Source organism: Megascapheus bottae, unplaced genomic scaffold (genome assembly GCF_031878675.1).
Source record: "Megascapheus bottae isolate mThoBot1 unplaced genomic scaffold, mThoBot2.hap1 HAP1_SCAFFOLD_43, whole genome shotgun sequence".
Taxonomy (NCBI): Eukaryota; Metazoa; Chordata; class Mammalia; order Rodentia; family Geomyidae; genus Megascapheus; species Megascapheus bottae.
In genome coordinates this window covers 1,690,862-1,708,131 of record NW_028327392.1, presented here as the reverse complement: position 1 = coordinate 1,708,131, position 17,270 = coordinate 1,690,862, and the positions used below count along the sequence as shown (strand labels likewise).

At 39.9% G+C, this 17,270-nt stretch overlaps 1 protein-coding gene across 1 annotated transcript in view; it reads right to left on the bottom strand.

Annotated features, from left to right (window-relative positions):
- Positions 1–723: 723 nt before the first annotated feature.
- The window catches only part of LOC150039984 (serine-rich coiled-coil domain-containing protein 2-like), a 35,550-nt gene continuing 19,003 nt past the window's right edge, over positions 724–17,270 (bottom strand). The window contains exons 5-7 of the mRNA XM_090327474.1: positions 5,745–5,778; positions 1,420–1,619; positions 724–828 (exon numbers count right to left, since the gene is read on the bottom strand). Coding sequence (XP_090183600.1) covers positions 724–828; positions 1,420–1,619; positions 5,745–5,778 — 339 coding nt within the window. The remainder of the gene's footprint in view (positions 829–1,419; positions 1,620–5,744; positions 5,779–17,270) is intronic.

Below are 17,270 nucleotides of genomic sequence, written 5' to 3'. Positions count from 1 at the left end.
CAGGACAAGGCTGACTGTGAGCCAGCTTCTCACCTGTCCTGGATGCAGCCTTCTACCTAAATTCTCCAGGCTTGTACTCTTCCACTTGAGCCATATCCCTACTTCCAGCTTTTTGCTGATTAACCAGGGATAAGTCTCACAGATTTGTCTGCCTAGGCTGGCTTTAAACCATGCCTCTCACATCTCATTCTCCTAAGGAGGTAGGATCCCAAGTGGAAACCACTGGCACCTAGCTCATTATACTTATCTACATCACTATAGCATTTCATAAACTATGTGTCAGAGGCTCACACCCGTAATATCAGCTACTCAGGAGGCTGAGATCTGGAAGATCAAAGTTCAAAGCCAATATGGGCAGAAAAGTCCTCAAGACTCCAGATCTAAAAGAATTAACAAAAGCCAGGTTGCTCAATTGCTGGAGTAGCATCCTGTCCATCAGGAAGCCCTGAGTTCAAATCCTGGTACAAACAGCAAAAGGGCAAACAAAAAAAAGGAAATGTCATGGAAGCTGGAAAAGTGTCCTTTCTTTTCTGCCTAGAACTGGGTGCTCCATAATGTAAGGTGAATAAAGCACCTCTAGACCTTCACTTGGGCCACAGTAGAAAACCCCTGCAGGGAGGAGACTGCAAAACCATTTCTCCTTCACTCCTTCCCTATCTCCTCACAGCTGGAGCCCCAAGCCCTGCATGTGGCATGCCCTTAGCAGTAGTCTGTGATCACTGGTCAGTGAAAGGAAGGGAGCATGGAGCTATTTCTTGACAGCCCCGGAGCCTGAACGGTCTCAAGGGCCTTGCAAGGAGCCTGTGCCACTGGCAGTGTGCACAAGGCCTAGGAGACACAGCAGACAGGAAATCAGAGAGCAAGAATAGGTCTTAAGGCTACAGGGAGCAGACGAATAGGTGTTCAAGTTCCCTGCACTGGGCTGTTCCTGGCCTGCTCTACCCCCTACAACTGGAAGCCTACCCGTGAACTGAAAAACATACCAGCACCTGCCTCCCCAGGGTTGTGAGAGGGCAGAGACATCATATGTCACAGAGGCATAGAGCAAGCTGTAATAATCCCCATGTCGCTACTGACGGTACAGGGCTGAACGTGTTCTCCCTCGTGTGGCCAAATCTGGAAGTACAGGGCCAGCCATCACCGTCTGTGCCTGCGCGCCTTCGGCCCCAGCTTTTCCCTGGGAAAGTTGTGACACTCGTAGTTAGGCCACGAGGCTCAGGAATCCTTGCTTCCTGTGCGAACTTTCCCCTCTGAAAGACTGGCGAAGAGAAAAACGTGTTGGGACAGGAGGAAGAATTCGGGGTGCAGTTTCCGTTTTACAATGGACTGGACCTGGCTGAGCTCTTGGACCTACTTGTCCAAGCTGCAGTGTCTTTGGAAACAAAGTCATCGAGGGGACCTCTGACAACAATGTCGCACCTGGGGTGTCCAGACAGCCCCCGGGGGCGCGGGAGTGTAGGAGAAAGTCTGATCTGCAAACAGCGATGAGCTACAAAAACAGGCTTGTGACAAAGACTTGAAAGCCAGTCTGGTCCGGAGCGAGGGCCGCGCGCCCTCGTGTGGCAGGCCCTGAGAATGCAGGTCCTGTTGGCAGGCTGTCCAGCCTGAGGCCTGAGGGCCTGCAATGGGAAGGAAAGACCACAATGAGGGGACAGGAAGGGAGGGAGGGAGGCACACAGCCCAAGAGACAACCCTTACACCTGGCAATTACAACTTGCAATTGGGAGTGTCCAGGGGACTGGAGATATCCACTTGATTGTGAGACACTGGTTGTTATTTGGTGCAAGCACCTAATAACAATAACACACTAGGGAAACTTGACCCAATATATTTTCCCTAGTACATGATGTAGGGGACACGACACCACAGGAGGGATGAGTTCCGGACACTGTTTTGCTTAGGATGGGTGAACACTTGTCAAAAGAGGGGCCCTCCCAGTTTACCTTTGCTTTCTCCTTCCCCTCTCCCTGCTGCCCCCAGCAAAACTGTTTGTGACACTGAATGTTGCAGCTAAGTTTCCCCATTCTGATGTAGCTTTGGTGTGGTTCAATGAAATTTCCCTCTCCCAACCCCAAGCAACCCTCTGTGGAGGACAAGAACGAAAACATTCTGTGATATGATAACAGATTTTAGAGGACCCTGCATTTTCATGTAGTTAGAGCTAGGGAGAGGCAGAATAATAGCTTGGGCCAGCACTTCAGGGATTAATGGGCTAGAAAGCAGCCATCTGTGCAATTTTAAATCATGTACAAGTCACATATTAAAATATGAAAACAAGTGAACTTAATATTGATAATCCAATAGGAGATAACTTCTTTTGATATGTAATAAATACAAAGTTATAAATAAAATTTGTTTTTCTGCTCCTGCTACTGCAGTTGGAACTTACAGCCTCAAAGTCAGCCCAGCTTTTTGTTGGTTATTTGGAGATGCCTTATCCTTGAGGACTTTTCTGCTTGGCCTGTTTTTGAACAATAGTCCTCTGGGTCTCAGCTTACAGAGTAGCTTGGCACAAGCCACTAGTTCTCAGCTTATAAACTATATATATATATATATATATATATATATATATATATATGCAGGGTTCTTAAAGAAAGAGGCAAGCCTGTCACATGAAAACATGAGGCTGGCTTTTCTAGGTAAGTGAATGTCAAACAGAGGTCATTGGGTTATTTTATAAATTCCAAGAATCATTAAAACTCTTGTGATGTTCAGTTCCTAATTGGGCAGTGACAGCATGGACATGTAAATTTCTTCCTTTCCCCCCTGGCTGTCAGGAAACTCAGAGCTAAACCTGAGTGTTCTCATTTAAAAGATATCATCTCAGCCACACTTCATTATTTTTCTAATTCTTGTCCTTTAGTATTTGAACACCTTAGAAATTGCTGTTCTCTGAGATTTTCACTTCTGGGTTATCCATATGTAAGGAAGCTTGTACATTGCTCCAGTAGATGTCAGCATTGTATAAGAGAAGAACCCAGCCATAGCTCTTTTAACCTTCCTTCCCCTATCAGAGCTAAATATGACTATTTAATAGCTTTGTGATTTTGATCCAGTGACTTTTGAACACCATGGGCCTCCTTTTCCCATGAGAAAGAAAGAACTGCTGTAAAAAATGAACTGGGATTAAATGTACCTTGCGAGCAAAAGGCTCGGCCATTTACCGTTTAAGTGCACGGAGCATGATGCAGGCGTCTTGATTTCAAGTTCTAGTATGTCATTTCAAGATTGTGAGCTCGGCCAGGTTATAAAGCTTCTCTGAGCCTGAGCTTCTTCCCTGCAAAATAGTGAGCCTAGTGCCCAGCTTGTGAGCTAAGTGCAGTCAGAGGGCTGCTCTGCAAAGTTACAACAGGGGCCAGTCCAGGGGTCAGTGAGGTGTGAAGTGCGGGCTGGGCATGGCACAGAACTCAGTTTGTCACCATCATTATACGCATGTGTCTGTCAGATGTTTCAACTGGGGCTTCTGGGGATGCCAAAGAGGTAGGGTTGGGTCCTGTTCCCACTGCTCCACAGAACAAAAGACTGGATGGGGGCATGAAAGAGACAAGAAGAAAGGTGACCCCCTTATAAGTAATTCCCACTTCCCCCTAATGGCAAAGACTCCCTGCGTTCCTCATATTTCCCACATGCTTTCTTGTAGAAGTTGACAAAACAATTCTAAAATTAACCAGGAGTTATAGAAAATAATGGATAGCTAAAATAGTTTGGAAAGAGGTATTGAGGGAAGTAATCTACAATGGGAGGGGTCTATGCTGGGGCTTGAATTTAGGCTCATCAGCTAGCATTCTATAACTTAGTCTGCACCTCCACTTCCAGCTTTTTGTTAATTGGAGATAAGAATCTCGTGGGCTCTGTGCCAGGTCCTGGTGGTATGGAGGTCGACCAGTTGTCTGTGTAGGGGCTGTCTTGAAATTATGACCTTTGGATCTCAGTTTTTTGAGATTACCAACATGAGCCACCAGTACCTGGCTTGTTGCATTTGATTGTATTAGGTTGTATTGCAGCAAAAGAAGTTTAGAGCTGCGAAACAAAATTAAATTACATTGGATATTCTTTCCTTCATCTTGCTCAACTAGAATAAAGCCCTGCTATGGCCTTGGGGGACCCCAGGGTCCTGAACACAGACTGAGACCCAGACCTGCCTGACAGCCTATGTCTCATTTTCTACACGAGTGGACACATATCTGCCCAGGTTGGACCACTAGGCTCTGTGCCAAGTCCTGGTGGTATGGAGGTCAACCAGTTGTCTCTCTTGTGCAGTGAGTGTTAGCACTACTTTAGTTAAAAGTGAGGAAATCTGTGGTTTAGGCTTAGTCCCACAAAATTAGGAACACAAAGCCAGCTTTCTGGTATCCTTGTGTAGAATGCCATAGTGCTGAGATTCTTTTTTTTCTGCTAATTCTGGGGCTTGAACTCAGCCTGAGCCCTGTCCTTGGGCTTTCTCAAGGCTACCACTCTACCACTTGAGTCACAACACGACTTCTGGCTTTTTTCTGTGTATGTGGTACCAAGAAATCGAACCCAGGGCTTCGTTCATGCTAGGCAAGCACTCTACCATTAGGCCATGCTCTCGGCCCCATAGTGATGGGATTCTTGATGAAGGCTCTACATGTCTTATTCCTCCCTTTTTTCTCAAGCATGAAGCCCCATGGCAACCCCAAGTGCTTATTATTGCTTCAGCAGGGGGAAAATCCAATGAAATTCTTAGAAGGCAGTATGGGTACATTTGGGAGGTTAAGCATGCAAGCCTATGAAGTCCCTGGCTTTGGACAAGTAGCCCCCACAAGACGTGCAGAGCCTGGTGTTTAAAATTTTTTCAGAGACAAAAAAACTCCATCATTTCCTCTGCCCTTAGATGCTATTTAGAAATGTGTCGGTCAGGCATAAACACTGGCCCAGACAGGAGAAAAAAAAGCTATCATGGAGAGAATATTATTTCTCCATCCAAAGCACGAGTAGTCACCCAGACTTTATTCAGGTTGCTTGCCTGAGGAGCTCTGCTCCTGTTCCTTTGTCTGTGCAGTTGCTGCCTCTGTTCCTTGGGGGAGGATGCGCCCATCAGGCCCTGTGGGCTTGAGACTTGGATAAATGGACTGCTGCCCCTCACCCTACTCCTGATCATTAGCATAGAAGGAAGGGAACCCTAAAGAAAAAAAATGGCATGAAGCAGGACCCAAAGAAAGATTGCTTAGTCTGTAAATACTTTCACTACAGCACTCCTGTTTGGGAAGGTGTAGGTAGAACCAATAAAAAAAAAAGGACTCCATGGAAAGCCTAAAGAAGGGCTTGTGCAATGCAGGGAGAGTCTCTGTAGCCCCAACTTATCTGCACTACAAAAGCAAATTGTTTGATTTCCAAAGGAATACTTTGTCACTAATGGTTGGTCTGGATCTGATACTTTGAATAATGGAGTCCCAATCCCAATTGTCTCAATCAATAAAAGGGGCCAGTCAAGTGCTGGTGATATACACTTGTAATCCTAGCTCTTGGGAGGCTGAAGATGTGAAGACTGAGGTTCCAAGTGTGGGAAGGAAAGTCCTTGCGACCCCCACCCCTTCTCAATAGGGTGCAGTGATATCCGCTATTATCCTGAGCAACATAGAGGCTGATATTAGGAGAGAATCTATTTTATGCCAACTAGGATGGAATAATCCATTAGTCTACATCTCAACAGAAAAGCTGGGCCTGGTCACTTGAGCCAGTTAACTCCACTTTGACAGGAAGCCTAAAACAGGTGGATTAACATCCAAGAATCTGGCTGAGTGGGATCAGGACTGCCTATAAAAACAAAAAAAACAAAAAACAGTTAAGAGATATGGCCTCAAGAGACAGAGCACCTATCCAGCAAGGGTGAAGTTGAGTTCAAACCCTGGTAACACCAAAGAGAAGGAAGGAAGGAGGAAGGAGGAAGGAGGAAGGAGGAAGGAAGGAAGGAAGGAAGGAAGGAAGGAAGGAAGGAAGGAAGGAAGGAAGGAAGGAAGGAAGGGAGGGAGGGAGGGAGGGACTCAGGATGCAGCAAACCCATTCGTGCATATTGCATAAGTGACTTATTTCCTAAAGCACTCTCCTATGTCAGGGTAGTGTGGACAGCCAGTTCATAGCTCAGTGGCTGAGATCAGTTATTGAGTACTATGTATCATGTGTTTTACCAACGTGATCCAGGAAATAGAAATTACTTTGACTTTCAATTTGAAAACATACCTACAATCTCTCTATAAACATAGTCTCACAGCTGTGTATGTGCTTGTGCGTGTGTGGGGGGGGCAGAATTGAGGCTTTGCTTAAGAACTTGCAGTCATTTGGCTTTTCACTCAATGTTGGTGCTCTACCATTTGAGTCACACCACTTCCAGCCTTTTTCTCATTGGAGATGAGTCAGATTTGTCACTTATGTGCTGGTTTTGAACTGGGATCCTCAAATCTCAACCTCCCGAGTAGGTAGGATTAAAAGCGTAAGCCACTAACCTAGAATACAATTTCTTAAAAATAGAAAATACGGCTGGGCGAGGTGGCTCACGCCTATAATACTAGCTACTTAGGAGGCTGAGATCTGAGGATCAATGTTCAAAGCCTGCCCAGGCACAAAAGGATCTGAGACTCTTATCTCCAATTAACTTCTAGAAAACGGGAAGTGGGGCTTGGCTCAAGAGTAGGGTGGTAGCCTTGAGCTGAAGAACTTAGGGCCAGTGCCTAGGCCGAGTTCAAACCCCATGACCCACCATATATATAGAGAGAGAAAAAAAAAGTATGTAAGGCAGAGTACAAAAGTAAAATCAACTAGAATTCAATTTCTACTATCAACTAGTTGTCTCATAAACATATTTATATGTATATCCCTATTAAGATGATATTGCTTTCAAGGTTTTAAGCTTAGTCCCAGTTGTGACTTTTAATTCAGTTATAATGTGGATAATATAAAAGCAAAAATTTCAAGAGCAGTAGCTATGGAATCATTTTTATATGGATGAAATAATTCAGTCATTTTTATTGTCAGCTAGGTTTCTATTTTTTGCTTATCATTTTTGCTTCTATTTTACAGATCTTTGCACATAAAGATTTTTAATAAATAGAATGTCACTGTATGGTACAATTCTGATTACTAGAAAGCATTTCTTTTCATGTTTAGCAACCCTTTATGCTTCTATGATTGGTCCTTGGTGTGACTTCTAATGCTCCTTGGATTATGTTGCCACATGACCCTGCATCCACAGACTTTCCCTCTTGGATTTCGGCCTCACCCTATGCTCTGAACATTCCTGGCAGTTGGGACTTCAGAAAGCCTATAATTGCTTCTCAACATTAGTCATGAACAAATTTAAGAAATAACCTATATCATAGCTGCTATGACTTTTCTCATTGCAGTTCACATTTGCATTTGACCTACCTTGGTTATCAAAGTACAAACACTCAGCTGAGATTTGTCAAGGAAATGTAGAAAATTCCTCAGAACTTGGAAATACTGGGCACTTACCAGATGGTTAGTCTCAGATTGTAAGTGTATTGTCATGTGATTAAGATCTATTTGTATTTTGTTTAGCTATAAATGCACATTTGCTGAGGAAGAATTTTGCATGTTATGTCATTATTAACTATTGGGGTTTGAACTCAGGGCCTACTACTTGCTAGGCAAGTGCTCTAACCACATGGGCTACACTTCCAGCCCTGAGAATTGGTTTTGGAAGTGAGCTCAGCTGTGATGCTATAATCTGCCCTCTTGGGATGGATGAGGGTTGGGGATGCATCTGAACTGTTCCTGTGACTTCTTGCAGGCAAGCTGTCAATCATACACACATTCTGCAGAGCTGGGCAGTGAGCGAGCTTTCCAACAATGTCAAGGGGAATGAGGAGAATACAGGCTGACATTGAAAAATAATTTTGCCATCAAAGATCCATTCTGTAGTCACTGAAAGTATTATCACTGCAGACTCTCTCTTTCTCAAAATGCCTGTGTGAATAAATGCATAGGATTAAGTAATGGGGCATTTGGGGATCATTTGGGAATCCCAAAATAGTGATTTTTCATTTCCATGTCTGAGAAGTCATAGAAATTCCTCTGATGATCTCTCCCCTCCCCCACTCTTTATCTCTGCTTTCACACAGAATAGATATTAAGTGGGAGGCTACTTCATAGGAGTTGAGGATTCACAAATGAGTAGATCCTAAAGAAGAACCTAAGGGCCCATTTGGAGCTACAAAGCAGGTATTGTAAAATGTCTGGATGTTATGGAAACAAGGGAATGGAACAGGAGAGAAAGAAGTCAAGTCATAAATCTGAATGTCAAATGCAGACTCAGAAAATCAGAACTTGATGCCATTAAAGTATCGTAGAATAGTTGAGAATCCTCAAAATTAAATTCTAACACTCTAGCAGAAGGTAGAATACTTAAAAATTCCTTGCACTTCTATAGTGTTATTCTTGTAATAAAATCACTGATTTTAAAAAAAAAGGCCAGATTTTCAGAGGGAGATGCATGCAAACCAAGAAAAAACACAGGAGCAGAAAGGGGCATGAGAATTAAAGACAAAAAATGAAATCAGGCGGCTGGGAGTTTAGCCTAGTGGTAGAGTGCTTGCCTAGCATGCACAAAGACCCAAGTTCAATTCCGGGCCTTGTCACTTTCTTCTATGTGGACACAGCAGTGACTAGCCCACATGAGATGGGCCACCAATGTAACTCAAGCCTAGTCAACACACAACTATTAATTCTTGCTTCACTCCATTTTCCAAATGGAAAATACACAGTGCAAATGAAGAACCTCAAATGACCGTATTTGATTGAACAAGAGTAAATGTGAGGCAGTATCAAACATGTGGTAATAACTCAGATGGCCTTGAAGTTAACATTGGTGTCTTTAACAGCAGCCAAAGCTGCTGTCAAGCTTTATTACTAATGCAGTTTCCTCCACAAGAATGCGCTCTACTACTGAGCTACATCTCCAGATCCCCCAAAGTTCCGTTTCTACAAAATCCAGTGATCTAATTAAAAAAAAAAAGCTAAGCTCATTCCTCCAACACTGAAAAATCATGAAGCAATTTATAACCAACTTTGTCAGAACTGAATGAAAAAACAAATTTAGTGCAACCAACCAAAAAAAAAAAGGACAATGTAAAAACAGGCTTTGAGAATCTTCTCTAGGCTCCTCCCATCATCCCCTTCTCCGCTCCACTGTATACTTGAAGACAGCACACTCCCTCCAGAAACATTGGTTCCAGAGGGCAAAGTTGAAGCCTTTACTCACAAAGAATTATTTGTCTGCCCTAACCAGTCTGAGGTTACCAGAAGTAATTCAGAATTCACTGGGGCAGAAAAGCTTAGGGCAGTCCTCAAAAACAATGTAAGGTAAATGAACTATGAAGAGTCACCTGTGGCAAAAGATGACAAACATAACAGAATGTGGAAAAAATGGAGAAAAAAAGCCAGGAAGAATTTCTCTCCAAAACTGGGGGTAACCTGGTTCTCCCTCATACTTTTATCTTCACCCTAAACTTGTTTTGTTGTTGCTGTCATTAGAAAAGTGTTTTAGTTATGTGAGAAATTCTTTCATCTTTTCATTCTGAGATGTGAGCTTCAAATCTGTTTATACTGAATAATGTAGACTGAATTTCCATTATACTTATTTTTATAATATGCACTCATTGTTCTATCACAATATTAACAAAACATAAATATGAAAAAATATACTGATTATCCCATTAGTTACCTGGCCTTTTGCATTAAATTATTTATTGTTATTTCTACCATGTCTTTCTTGATGACCAAAAGCTGAGAGACTGAAATTCTTTTCACAAAAGAATTTAAATCTTAGCTTTCTGGGACAAAATTCACTAAATTTTACTATATAAAATGTTATTGAGTAAATTCTATTTGAGTAAATCATATTAGATTTTTTAAAATAAAAGCTTGGAGTGAAAAGACAAGGTAATGCTGCCATGAATACTGGGGAAATTTAGAAAGCCACAAAAATGCAGGGCAGCACCTTACTCTCAGTAAACATCTAAGAGAACCTGAGACAGCTTTCCACTTCCTTGGCTCAGTGGAGCACAAAGGGAAGCAAGCACTGGAAGTGTAACCCAGGACAGAGTCAACCTGTCTTTTTATTTTTGTCTTTTAGGGTTTGTCTCCTGCTCAAACTTATATATTCTGTGTGTGTGTGTGTGTGTGTGTGTGTGTGTGTGTGTGTCCTTCCTCTTTTCTTATAATTTTGATTACATTTGGCTTATGACATTCAAGGAAATATTCACAAAACACTAAGTAACCACAAGCCAACATATCAGGCATGCCAGAGCACACATGACTAAAACAGAGATTTATTGAAACATATCTGAGGAAAACCTCAGCTCTGAACTTACTAAATGTTGATTTTTTAATTTTTATTATAAATGCAAAGAACCAAAGGAAACCATCAATAAGTAGTCTCACCACTAATCCCATTACTAGCAACACCAGTAAAGTATGAGAATTTCTAAAAAGGACCTCCCCAAGACTAATAGGACAGAAAAGACAGAATCAGTTCAAGAAAAATCTAACTACAACTTCTATGTATACAAACAAAAGAACTGCAAACAGAATCTTGAAGAAATATTTATATTCATGATTTGAGTGTGAATTGTTTCCACCAAACCTCATGTGTTTTTTTGGTTGTGGGGTTTGAACTCTGGGCCTGGATGCTGTTCCTGAGCTCTTAAGCTGAAGGCTAGCATTGAGTCACAGTTTCATTTTCCTCATGTTAAATTTTTTTCCAACATAACATTTCTGAAAGTTAATGGGCCTCTAAGATGTAATCATGCCAAAGGTGTACCACCCTCAGAAGGGGATTTGGGTACTTTCCACACAAATTTAGTTATTTAGAGAGCCAGTTGTTAACAAGGTAGCACCTGGCACCTAGCACCTGGACTCAACCTCGTATACTCTACTTTTTCAGTGTGTGGCTGTTCCACCTTCTACTTTTCTGTTCAAGTTGATCTAACATGAAGCCTTCACCAGAAGCTAAAGGATGTTGACACCAAGATCCTAAGCCTCCCTGCCTGCCTCCAAAATTGTGAACTAAATAAACCTTACAAAAGGTGATATGTAGCTATAACAAAATATTACTCGGTCTTTTAATTGCCCACCCTAGGACTCAAACTCAGGGCCTGATTGCTGCCCCTGGACTTTTGTGCTGAAGGTTAGTACTCCACCATTTGAGCCACCACTCCATTTCTGGCTTTTCTGGTAATAAATTAGAGATAAGAGTTTCACAGACTTTCCTGTTTGATCTTGCTTCAAACCATGATCCCTGGATCTCCCAGCTTCCTGAGTAGCTAGGGTAACAGAGTGAAGCTACTAGTAGCCAGCTCACTACATAATCTCAAAGAAAAAGGGTAATTCTTAAGGACATTGTTAAATGAAATAAGGTATCTTACAATGACAAATACTGTATGAATCCACTAATAAGATGAGTGCAAAGCAGTTACATTCACAGAAACAAAAACCAAAATGATGGTTATCAAGAACTAGGGGAGAAAAAAAAGAATATTCAAAATACAACAGGAGTATGGTGGTTATCTCAGACACAAAGTAAGGCAGGACTAGAATGGAGAATTTGAAACCAGCCTGAGATATATACTGAGACTCTGCCTTAAATTAAGAACAATAATAATATCCAGCCTGTAATATAAGAAGGTTCTGGATATTGGTTGCATTAACAATTTGAATGCTAAAGTTATGAAACTATATATACACCTAAAACTGTTTAAGATGGTAAATTTTAACTTGTTTTACAATTAAAAATCTCAAAAACTGGCAAATCTTAAGAATTAAGAGCAAAATTATAAAGATGTACTTTATAATTACTGCATTCCTATTGGAACCAGATACTGTGAAAATTGTTCTGAAAGCTTCATTTGTTCCTCAAAAGAAAACAAAAGGCAACCTTAGTAGGGAATTTCTATAGCCAATTTGAACCAGAGAGAGAATGAGCTTGATCATATAAAATTTCAGGCCACAGAGGAAAAAAAAACCCACAATCAAGAAAAACAAAGCCTAAGGAAATTTGAGGACAGAAATAAAATATCTATTAATCAATATTTTTGTTAAGAAAGAGATTCGCATAAGTGAGAAAAAGGATATCTGAAGTGGGAGGAACTAGTCATAATGTCTCATGCCTATAATCCTAGCTACATAAAAGGTGGAAGGCCTATCAAAAGTTAGTGTGATTATCTCAAAAAAGAAGTCAAGAATATTTGCTCACATCTGTAATTTTAAGTAGATAAAAAGTATAAGCAGTAGGCTTGCCAAATAATGTTTTATATAAAAACTATTTTGAATATATACAAAGATCCAAAGGAAATCATACATTAGATTCATAAGGAAGATAATAGTAATAAAGCAACAGAAGGCTTAAAAAAATTCTGAAGACAAAAAGTCTGCCAGTTGAAGGCAGTTGGAGATGCGGCGTAGATAATAAACTAAAGACAGCTGAAAAAGTAGCTCAAGTAGTTGACTGCCTAGGAAGCACAAGGCACTGAGTTCAAATCTGAATACAGAAAGAAGACAAGATGAGATGAGAAGACTAAAGCTTTCTAAACTAGAAAAAAGCCACAGTAGATTATAGATATAAACAGCAACCACACAAAGACATTATTCAAACTGTTTAAAGTCTAAGGTTTTCTGAAATCAGAAAGAGAAATGATGTCACATGTCGGGAACCCACAGTGAGATGAACAATGACACCGTCCATCAGAAAGCTTACAGTCCACTGCAGTGAAATGATATCTATGATATCTATAAAGCTGTCAACTAATGATGAAAGCATGAACTTGGATCATTATTTCACATCACAAACAAAAACCACAAAATGGAACAATGGCCAGGCCGGACTCAGTGCTCACACTTGTAATCCTAGCTATTCAGGAGGCTGAGATCTGAGGATCAAAGTTCAAAGCCAGCCTGGGCACAACAGGACCTGAGACTCACCTCCAATTAACATCTAGAAGTGGGGCATGGCTCAAGGGTAGGGGTGGTAGACTTGAGCTGAAGAGGTTAGGGACAAAGCCTAGGCCCAGGGGTAGGGTGGTAGCCATGAGCTGAAGAGCTCAGGGACAGTGCCCAAGCCAAGTTCAAGCCCCATGACCCAAAAAATAAACAAATAAACAAACAAACAAAATAAAACAATGGCCTTAATATTAAAAGGAAAAAACAACATAAAATTCTTAGAAGAAAACATAAGGGCAAAGGGCAAATCTTCATGACTTTTGTACTTGGCATTGAATTTTCAGGACATGAAATCTGGATTATAAATAATAAAGGAAATAATAAATAGGATTTCATTAAAACTTTTTGTGTACTTTCTTGAAATTACAAGGAAAATTAAGACAGCTAACAGAATCACAGAAAAATCTGTGCATCATATATCGGATGAAACCAGTATCCACAAATTCAACTATGAAATTCTTACAATTCAACCATGAAAACGAGCCAAAACTAGGCAGAGGAGCTGATATTTCTCTGAGGATATGCAAACAGCTAACAGGACATCATTTGAGAAATGCAACCAAAAACACCACTAAATACAATTTACCACCCAGAAAAATAGCTATTTAAAAAGTAGGAGCAAAGAATGTGGGCAGATATGTGGGAAAATATGAACTTTCATATATTGTTAATAGAAAAGTAAAATAACTCAGCTGTTAGGAGAGTTTGGCAGTTCTTCCAAAAGTTAAACATAGAATTAACTGCCATATGACTCAGAAATTTTATATGTACATATAAAACCCCTCAAATTTAAAACAGGTGCTCAAAAACAGACTGCATTACTCAGCTTTATAAGAGTGATTGCTGATACATACTACAACATGGATGAATTTTAAACCATTCTACTCTTCTATCTTTATGTAAATTATGTACATCCATTGAGGCAGAAAGCACATTAGTAGTCTCCAGAGGTAGAGGGGTTTAGGGTGGGTAGAAATAACTACTTAATATGGTTAAAGTTCACTTTGGGATGTTGGAAGTGTTTTAGAACTGCCAGAGATGGTAGAGTTCCTACCTTGCAAGGACAAAGCTGCCTTCCACATCCAAAAAATAAAAAAAGTTTTCAAACTACATAGAGATTGTTGGGATGAAGTATTTCAATGAGCTAAATGCCACTAAAATATTTTTATGTTATGTAAAGTTCATCCAACTTAAAAGAAAACTTTTTAAACTTAAATTAGTGCTCAGGTAACTTATGAAATCACTTGAAAATATACCTTTGGTTAACACTGCAATTCTATATACATCTGTTATCAAAATAGAAAAATGACACAGCCAATTACTGAATTATCTGTAATGGCATAATATATTTCTACACGCATATGGAAGGTAAATATATTCATATTTGTCTCCTGTTTCTAAAAAATGGCATAATTATTTCAGTTTAAATTAAACATTCATATCCCTTCTTTTACTAAGTCCTTATACTATGCTACTCTTAGGTCGTATGACTATTATTTAGATGTTTGGGTTGTTTCCAATTTTCCAAAATTACAACTAATGCTTCAAAGAATCACCCTAAAAATAAAAAATAAAACAATATACATAAACTTAAGTATTTCTAGTTAATGACATAATCCTTCTGAAAGAAAGTAATCTGTTAGGGAAAAGAGGAACTAGCCTCCACATTGTTTTCAGTAATCATAAATATTGTTGATGGAGGCATTATTATTCTGAGACTTCATACATAATAATTCCATCAACTTTTATATGTACAGTAGTTTTCTGTACCCATTCAACAAGTTTTGATTGGGAAAGTATTTCCTAGTTCGACATAATATCCATTTAGGTAAAAGAAAAAAAAGCAACCACTTTACATAAATAAACTTGCTTAAAAAATCAATTTTCATCCCCATCTTTCATCTTCAAATGTCATAAAATTAAATTTCATCAAATCAATCTATATATTTCTATACTCTCAGTATTTATCACTACCCCAATTGAGATTTCACCTAAAGTGCATGGGGCCTTCGGTCCAGGAGTTTCAGAAATGTCTCTTCTGTAGCCCATGACCATGTTAGCCACTCAAGTACATGATATTAAGCATTAAATTCAAATAAAGGCCTTTTTTATATAAATCTTTGACTAATCTACTGAAATACCATCCCAGGCTATATCCTATATCAACCCTACCTTTTCTTCCATTGTGTAGGAATCAAAGTTAAAATAAAAATTAGTCAGCTTCATATCATCAGAAAGAACGATATCACCCCATTTCTAAGGAAATGGAAAGACTTGGGAAAAAAATCATATTAAGAGAAGTAAGCCAGACTCAAATGAACATAGGCCCAGTGGTTTCCTTCATTTGTCATAATTAGTATAAACCTTGGACTCTCCTAGCAGAGGTTTACAATAAGCAAAACCTAGATACATAAGGCCACATAGGATGAGGCTAAATGAAAGGACCTTCAAGATATACAAACAAGATTGTTTCTATACCTTGATTGTTGTTCTATTAAGAACTATATTATTTCTTTTTTTTTTCTTTGCCAGTCCTGGGCTTGAGCTCCGGGCCTGAGCACTGCCCTTGGACTTTCTCAAGGCTAGAGCTCTACCACTTGAGCCTCAGCACCACTTCCGGCTTTTTGCTATATGTGGTACCGAGGATTCGAACCCGGGTCTTCATGCATGCTAGGCAAGCACTTTAACCACTAGGCCAAACTCCCAGCCAAACTATATTATTTCTCATCTACTGTATTGTCCCTTGGTTATCTCATATTGTTACAGTATCTTATCTTGTTATCTGATATATTGTATATATGTTTATTTGAAAAGGATAGAGAAGGAGGAAAACAAGAAGAGGGGAGGAGGTGGGAGAGGGAAATGGGGACAAAAACATGAGAAAGGGTAGCAATGTTTGTGAAGTAATGCACCTTCTATCTGGCAAATATAATATAACCCTTCTATTAATTACAATAAAAAATTAGTCAGCTTCAAAATTAGTCAGCAAAAGATAGTTCAGGATATTGATGAGAATGGGCCACAAAGCGAGGCAACTGTTTTATACTATAACCTCTGATTTCAGTACAATCTTGATTTGTTCTCTCCACTACCTTCCTTAAAATCAGAAGCCATGAATAGTACTCTCCAGTGCACTATAACAACCTTTCCCACTATGGGTGGCTTTGAGGCTAGTGGTCATGGCTCAGACTGATTGAAACCTAGTTTGGTTCAACTTCAGGGGCTCCAGCATTCTCTATGACTTTCACTTATTGCTTTTACAGGTAATAATTATCAATGAACTTCTTTTTTTGTTTTTGTTGCTGTTGTTCGTCAGTCATAGGGCTTGAACTCTGGGCCTGGGCTCTTCAGCTCAAGGCTACTGTTCTACCATGGTGAGCCACTTTGCCACTTCTGGTTTTTCGGGGGTTAACAGGAGATAGAAGTCTCATGGACTCCCATGCCCTAGCTGGCTTTGAACCACGATTCTCAGAACTCAGCCTCTTAAATAGCTAGGAGAAAGGCATGAGCCAACAGAACCCAACCTGAACTTCATATTTGTTTTTTTTTTAATTTTACAATTCCTTTTGTATCTAGTTGAGGCGTTTCCCGAAAAGCTGGGCCTACTGCCCTTTCCAAATTCCATCCCTTAACTTTTTTTTTTTGAAGGAAAAAAATTTCATTTCCATCCCTTAATTTGTATCTTCAGTAACAGATCACAGTCAAACATTTCATGTCACAAGTGATTGGGAAGTCACCCCACAATCACAGGTTCCTCAAGTCTACCTTTCATCAGTTTTTCTCATACCAAACCACAATCTAGTGCCTAGGAGTTGTTCTAACAAAATCCCAGGATTTCTACAACTATCTAGAATTATACGAAACACATCACAAATTAAAGAAACAGAATGTCTTTACTTCGAATACCAGCTGCAAGTTGAGAAGCTCCCAGGGTACCTGTACTTCTGAACAACTGACTACAAATTCAGAGGTACTTATTTCTCCCTTGGGTGTGATAATGTGCTAGAATAATTCATACAACTCAAAAAAGCAGTACATTAATAGTTTTATTATAGCAAAAAAAGGATATAAATCATGACAACCTGAAAATGTGACAAACAGCACAAGTTCTGAGATGAGTCCAAATATAAACCTTCCATGTCTACACAAAATCAGCCCAGGCCATGTCACCCTTCTGCAGCATGACACATAATTGCACACACACAAGAATATTATTGACCAGGTATAACATGTGCAAGGTTTTTATTAGTCATTCTCCTTACATAGACTGAACTGAATTATTGCCCACATGACAGAAC